The sequence below is a fragment of the Zootoca vivipara genome, chromosome 1 (assembly GCF_965207765.1).
Source record: "Zootoca vivipara chromosome 1, rZooViv2.hap1.1, whole genome shotgun sequence".
Classification (NCBI taxonomy): Eukaryota; Metazoa; Chordata; class Lepidosauria; order Squamata; family Lacertidae; genus Zootoca; species Zootoca vivipara.
Window position 1 is genome coordinate 68,947,054 of NC_142582.1, and position 7,283 is coordinate 68,954,336.

General features: G+C 38.6%; 1 protein-coding gene across 13 annotated transcripts in view; it reads left to right on the forward strand.

Moving 5' to 3' along the window:
- TEAD1 (TEA domain transcription factor 1) overlaps window positions 1-5,299 on the forward strand; it is a 171,737-nt gene extending 166,438 nt beyond the window's left edge. For all 13 annotated transcript variants that reach the window (XM_060275573.2, XM_035118849.3, XM_060275591.2 and 10 more), the window contains 2 exons: window positions 65-217; window positions 1,887-5,299. In XM_060275573.2, coding sequence (XP_060131556.1) covers window positions 65-217; window positions 1,887-2,000 — 267 coding nt within the window. In that variant the 3' untranslated portion in view covers window positions 2,001-5,299. The remainder of the gene's footprint in view (window positions 1-64; window positions 218-1,886) is intronic.
- Window positions 5,300-7,283: the final 1,984 nt, after the last annotated feature.

Genomic DNA, 7,283 nt, shown 5'->3' on the forward strand with positions numbered 1-7,283 from the left:
AATAAAAAAGAGCTTTTCATTCATTGACAGTTCCGTTCTGTTCTCTTTTGCTTTTTGTCCTTAGACTGAATACGCACGGTTTGAGAATGGCCGGTTTGTGTTTAGAATAAACCGCTCTCCAATGTGTGAATATATGATCAATTTCATCCACAAGCTCAAGCATTTACCAGAAAAATATATGATGAACAGCGTGTTGGAAAACTTTACAATTTTATTGGTAACGTTTCTCTCTTTCACTTTTTCTGGCAGTTTTCTGCAGTTCTTTGGGAGCAGGCAGGTTTTTTATTTGGTTCCTTTTGCAAGGATTAAAAATTCCATGCCCTTGAGTCAAGTACAATGTTACTGCCAAAGGTAGGTTCTGTGCTTTAATCTTGGCTTGCAGAACCTCCAATCTTGCTACTAAATCTACACAGCCTGTGCTAGGCAGCTTTACGAGTTACTGATCTGATATAGGAGGCAGCCATAGAGATGTGGCTTTTCTGTGGCAAATCCACCAGAGACAATTCATAAACTGGACCTCTGTGGTGGAGAATTGGATGCATTTATATACATATATAGTTGTCCACTCATTAGCCTCTTTGCCTTGACCCTGGACCTAGAACCCAGCAGGGGAAGGAGGCTGAAATCTAGCTATAGTAAATAATATTTCTACTTCTAGAATTCACCCACCATTCATTTAGCAATACAGTTTGCAGTAACAGGGGGGCAGTAATCTTTCCCTTGGCCTGGGTGAGTTCTGGGCCTGGTTGTCTGCATTGGCTGTCCTGCCATAGCTGTGATTGGAGACATGGAAGTCGTGGTAAATTCACTTCCTAGTTGGTGCAGAGTGCCCAGAAAATAGTGCTTCTCTGGGACACCTGGTAGTTTACTTTGTGAAACAACTCGTTTCAAGCTATGTTCAATGTTAATCACCTGTTTTCAATGGATCTAGCACAGTAGCTTTTGAGTACCCTAAGAACATTTTGGACTCTGAAAAACTGACCTGCATGGGATCCCTCCTTGTCATTTGCCCCACCCCTCTCACCTTTATTTTTCCTTCTTTTCATCCTCCCTCCTCTCTCATAGCTTTTGATTTACTACCTATTACCCTTCTTCCAAGCCCTTAAAGATTGGGTTATGCAGCTCTGATTGAGCAACAGCAGAGCTCCATCGTAGCCTTGTGTTCTTTTTCTTGCTTGGCCTTAAATTCAGGGATAAGTGGAACAGAACATTTTGGCTCATGGTGGGCTTTTGCTTCTAGATCGGTTCTGCTCTTATCAATGTACTGCTGTGTCATTCTCAAAAGGGAGAAAGGAGATTCCTGCAAACTTTTCCTTTAAAATCTTAGCAGCTTGGTTATCCCGGGAAGTCTTCCAAAAATATGCCTCTGGAAGCTTCCCAAAAAGCAGATCCCGCCTTGCCAAATTATTTCCCAGAAACTGTGTCAGAAATATGGAACTGCAGAACCTAGGTCAGAATCCAGAATCCAGTTGAGATGGTTTCCATGAGAAGTCCTACTCAATATGTTGTAGACTACATAGTGCTGGAGATAAGGGAGATAGGATTATGCACCCTAGAAAAATATGGTTTCTTAATAATAATTAAAAGTCTATCTCTCATACCTGCAGAGTACTCTTTAATGTCTATATGCATTGAGTCAGAAGTCAGCATTAGAGAGGCATTAACCAAGAAACCTTGACAGATGAGAGGCATATGTCTCTTCATACTGTATATGAGAGTAAAATTGTGTGTGTGTGTGTGTGTGTGTGTGTGTGTGTGTGTGTGTGTGATTGTATCTCCAGTGATTTCAATTACATATTTTGCTTTTGTTCCTGTGTTAGCAAATGACCCAGTTTATAATATCGTGTCTTCTTTCCTTTTTTTTATATGTATAAAAACACAAACAGGTTGTAACGAACAGAGACACACAAGAAACCCTACTTTGCATGGCTTGTGTATTTGAAGTTTCAAACAGCGAACATGGTGCACAGCATCACATCTACAGGCTTGTAAAGGACTAAACAGTTATTTATAGACATGTTTTGTTTAACTCCTTATCAAAACACAGACTGTCAACCTCAACACTAAGTGGCAGTTCCTCTGGCTGAGCTTTCCCCTACATTTTTCTAAACCTCATTTTAGTGTGTCAATATATATTGTAGCTGTGAAATTCTGGTACAGTTGTACAAATTCTTTCTAAAACAAAGTGTTCTTCAAATTTATATAAACAAAAACAAAAACCACCGTTTCTTGGGAAGACTATATTTAAGAATTTCAAGGCCTTTGTGGAAGTTTTAATTTTTGTTGTTGTTGTGTTAGAAAAATATAAGACAGAGCGTTTGCCATGGGAAAACTTAACCGCAATTATAAGAGTTTATGAGGTGTTTTGTCTGAATTAATTTTTTAAAAACCCTGTTTTTAAGATGCTAGTGAAATTGAAATGAATTTTAACTATAAGCATAAATTAGCACACAAATTCTTCTTAGAATTATCTTCATAACTGATTACTGTGGACGATACAAACGAATGTAATTCACTAAATTATTTTATAACTGCAACTCAATTTCTGTTTGAAGCCAAATGACAAACATAGCCTTAAAAATGCCTGATGGGAGCAGACAGGTCCTAAAAGTAGGCAAAAAATATTATTTTTCTTTCCTCTGTATTAAAACTAACCTTCTAACCCATTTAACTTTTCAAGCAGGTATTGCAAAGCGAGAAGACTTCCTCCCTTTTACTAATTATATCTAGTGCATTAAAAAGGTATAAAGTATTGTACTAATAAGGACATTTGTTTATTTAAAAGATGACTCGTTTTGCAATAACTAGGTAAATACTGAAAAATTAGACTTATGGTGTACGTAATCTTTTGTGTGTGGTTATATATTATATGAACAATTTGTTTTTGTTTTTTGTTTTTCCTAATGAGTCTATAAATTGCAACACCAAAATTAGTGATAAGCAAATGTAAAGAGGGGGGTGGAATTAAAGTGACTGTTGAATTACAATTAAACTGTCAGCTGAAAACCACAAAAAAGCAGTGTGGTTGAGATGATAATAGATATACAATCAAAAGGTTCATCTGTTTTTAATGTCTTTAAAATGCTAGAAAATCACAGGCTTCGCCAAACAAAAAAGACACAATTATTACTTTATGAACCCCATTGAAATCTCCTTCTCTTTCAGCTTGCCTGAAAATGCAAAAACAGGAGGGTTGTCAAGCACTTGACAGACCACAATGTGCAGTACTTTGCGGGGTTAGAAGAGAGGTGACAATCCTCATATATTAATAAACGTGGCATGGGAGCCTGTACAAAATGGTTCCCATGAGCAACAACAACAACAACAACAAAAAAGAGGTGACTCTATACCAGGGGTCAGCAAACTTTTTCAGCAGGGGGACCGGTCCACTGTCCCTCAGACCTTGTGGGGGGCCAGACTACATTTTGCCCCACAAATAACCCAGAGATGCATTTTAAATAAAAGGACACATTCTACTCATGTAAAAACATGCTGATTCCTGGACCGTCCGCAAGCCAGATTTAGAAGGCGATTGGGTCGCATCTGGCCCCCGGGCCTTAGTTTGGGGACCCCTCTCCATACCCATGTACTTCATACCAGTGAGTACTGTCACCCAACAAAAGGCCTGACAATGTACAGTGGGACCTCGACTTACGAGCTACTCAACATCCGACGTTTCCGACTTATGAGCGGGAAAATTGGCCGTGTGCTTACGATTTTTTTGACATCCGAACGGAAAACCCGTTCACAGCTAGATGCAGTTTGCTCGACTTACAAATTTTTCCATTTCCAATGCATCTCTATGGGAAACCGCTTTTCCTATGGGAAACTCGACTTACGAAGTTTTCGACCTACGAGTGTGCATTTGGAACGGATTAAATTCGTAAGTCAAGGTCCCACTGTATGTGGCTTGTAGATCACGTTGTCTAGGCCCATCTTAACAGGATTTGTTCACTCAATAAGGTGAAAACTGTGATAGTAAGTGGCCTCAAACCATGAAGCGTATGAATTTACACTGGATCTTATTATCAATTCTTACAATTCATTTTCAGACTTCCTAGACATGGTGTTTCCCACATCCCCTGCATCACTGTAGAAACTTTTGGTGGTCCTAGGAACAAGTGAGGTAGAGCTTTATTCAAAGATGTATAAATATATTATCACTACACGAGGTTTGATTCCCCTTCAGAGGCAGCTTTTGTAAATATATATTCTTGCCCTACGTGATGAAAGGCTGAAAAAGTGTCTTGGAACTGGTTTATTTTATAGTAAGTGTTAACCTATGATACAGGGTGGGCAAATATCAGACTTGTTGGGTCTTTGTTTTTTACCACAACCCTAAAATCTATCAGTCAGAGCCTAGTAAAAAATAAATCATAGTTAGAATGAAGGAACATGTTGCATCTGAGCACATTCTGAGTTTGGAGATTTGGCTTCAGTTGTAGAACTAAACTGAACATACAGTTCTTTCACACAAAAGTCTACTTTTAGTTAGCTGCCTTCATTTCAGCAGCTGAATTTAGATAGAAGAGAGTGGTGTTGGGTACAAATCACCCAGAAATCTATCACTACATGAGGTTTGTAGGGTTTGATGAGCTAGGTAGGAACACAACAACTTTGCTACAGTTTCCATTCAAGGATTTGCCTCTCTCCACCTACTGCCTACTACAGCCACTTATGAGAAGCTGTATAGCCTGCAGGATGAAATCATGAACTATGGAGAATGTTTTTCTTTACTTTAAAGCACTAGGTCAATAGCTATTGCACTTTGAAATGCAGCTTCGTGCATACTTAAGAAACATATTCAGTGTGCTGCTTAGAATAATTGTTACTTCAGAAAGCAAACTTCTTCATGCCTGCATAAAACCTTTCACACTGTTAGAATCCAACATGGGGACAGGAAATGCTCAAGGTATAAATAGCTTGGAGATTTGCCCTATTCAATTGTCAGAGGAGCTACTCAACTTCTGGAAGGCTGCAAAACCGTAACACATTGCATGCAGTCTTCCATTCATGACTCCTATTCAGCCCTTCTCATGGCATGCTGCACTGTATAGCCTCTAGGCTCTGCAAGTTGCACGCCTTTTGTACTACAGACATTAAAGCAGATGAACCTTTCAGTCGTTTTAACTCTGATCTGTAAAATCAGATGCTTATATGGCTGTAACTCTTCATCAGTTTATAACACTAACAGTGAATTAGCACTGCATCTTACTCATCTAAAGTAGTCCTTTATTTTGAAGCACTTGGTGTTACAAATCTAAAACTTTTTTTTATTAAAAAGTTACCTTTTACGGGGCTTTTGGTTTTGATGGATTTGTTTTTTAAAAGGAAGTTGGACATTTTTAGAATAAACGTACATCTCAAAGCAACCCCTTGAGTTGTGTGGAAGAGCAGTCAGTTTGCAAACCAGGTACACTTCTTTTTTGTGTTCATGCAGCCTGGGACACAATGTATGTAATAACTCTGCTGTTTGAAGAGTCACAATGTTTCTATTTCCACTTTTGTAAAAACCTTCCTGGGAGCTGTTTGCCTTGCCTTTACCTTTACGTTGGGTGTAAACCCCCTGTGCATGTTTCTTCTGGAAAGCCTTAAGTCTGTCAGATGTTTATGTGGGTTGTGTAGTCCAAAAGGCTGCCTGTAAACTGTGAGCTCTTTTGTAAGCTGGAAGCATCTCCCTTGTTAACTGTTACTTTGTCGTAGGAACTTCTTAATTCCGAGCTGCCAAAGCATTACAATATGCAGTGCCTTAGTGCTATAGTAGAAGTACCTTTTAGCATACCATGCCAATCTTATGTAGTAAATTAATTGGTTTACTTAAATAAAGGAAAAAGGAAATAAAAATATCTCCCGAAGAGAAGCCTTTTGGCTACTTGGCCCTACAACACCGTCCTATATAAGTCACCCCGTCACTACATAGTTGGAATATCGATACCAAAATGAAACGTTTTAACAGCGCTAGAATTTTCTGCAAAAAGTGAATTGTATGAATAATAATGCTGCCTTCTTAAATTCTCATGACCAAATACTTAAACCTTTGTGACTCTCTGCACTCTCGCATGCAAGTGCCTTTGGTTTTGAAATTCCAGCTTAGAAAAGTGCTGCCATAATAAATGACAATTTGTAGAGACCAAAAATATTTAGAGATCACCATAATGCCTTTGGTTTATTGGAAACAGTCAAAACTAACAGGCCTCCATTCTCAAAGGAGTACTTTTTATAGTAGCGTGCTTTTTGCAAATCACAAGAGTGCATCATGCTGGAAAAACTATTCTCTATGTTATTCAAACGTTTGTGATTGTTTATGCAGCATTGCTGGCTGGCAAGGATAGGAAAGCAGTCAGTATTTCACCCTTTGCCATGTCCCTCTCCATCCAGTCTTGCATCTGAGTAACACGAGTCCATATAAATAGCAGAAGTTCAGGCAAAGGACAAATTTGACTTTATCATCATCATCATCATCATTATAGTAGTTCTAAATCTGTGAAGATGGTTTTCTTCTTTAAATTTGCACTTGTTTTGTTTACAAAGTTGAGCAGTTGGATGCCTAAAATTGAAAATGAAAGTGTAGAAGAAAATGAAACAGTCCATTTGACCTGTGCTTTTTAGCACCAAATTGTTAGGAATAAATGTCCTCGGGGAGACCCTTGAACAGCACCGTTTCCTATTTCATTGTAGGAAATAATGCCGTTTTAATACCAACCATGCATTTGGGCAATACCATGTTTTTCGAGAGACATCAACAGCACTGACATTGGTTCAGAGGGATACAACATAATTAATAATCACTGAGAACTAATAGCAGTAAAACCAAAAGCTTGGCAGAGGAGATTTGTAGCTGTGAATACACTTTTGTTTTTAATAGACAAAAAAAATCAAATAATTTTTATTTAGAATTAGTGTGTGGCACACAAAGTGGTAAATATATGTAGTTATACCCCCTCCCTTTTTCTTAAACTTATATTTGTTCACTTTCTTCTGACATCTTCATCTAGTAAGGATTGCTTGGCTTCAGAAGTACATGGGCCCCAGTCACACATAACACTAAGCCGAACTTGGTCTTGGCATGAATGAGCAAATGTCCTGGCGCACACTACGAAAATCACAGCCACTTCACTCTCCCTCACTTCTGCTGCTGCAATGATACCAGGAACTAAGCCATAGTTTGGCTTAGCACAACATGTGAACCCAAACTTGTGGTTTGTCTCCCCGCAAACAACCCAGGAGTGGCACACCAAGAACAAACCTTGGTTACAGTTTGTGTTTTGCTTGAAGCAAGATAA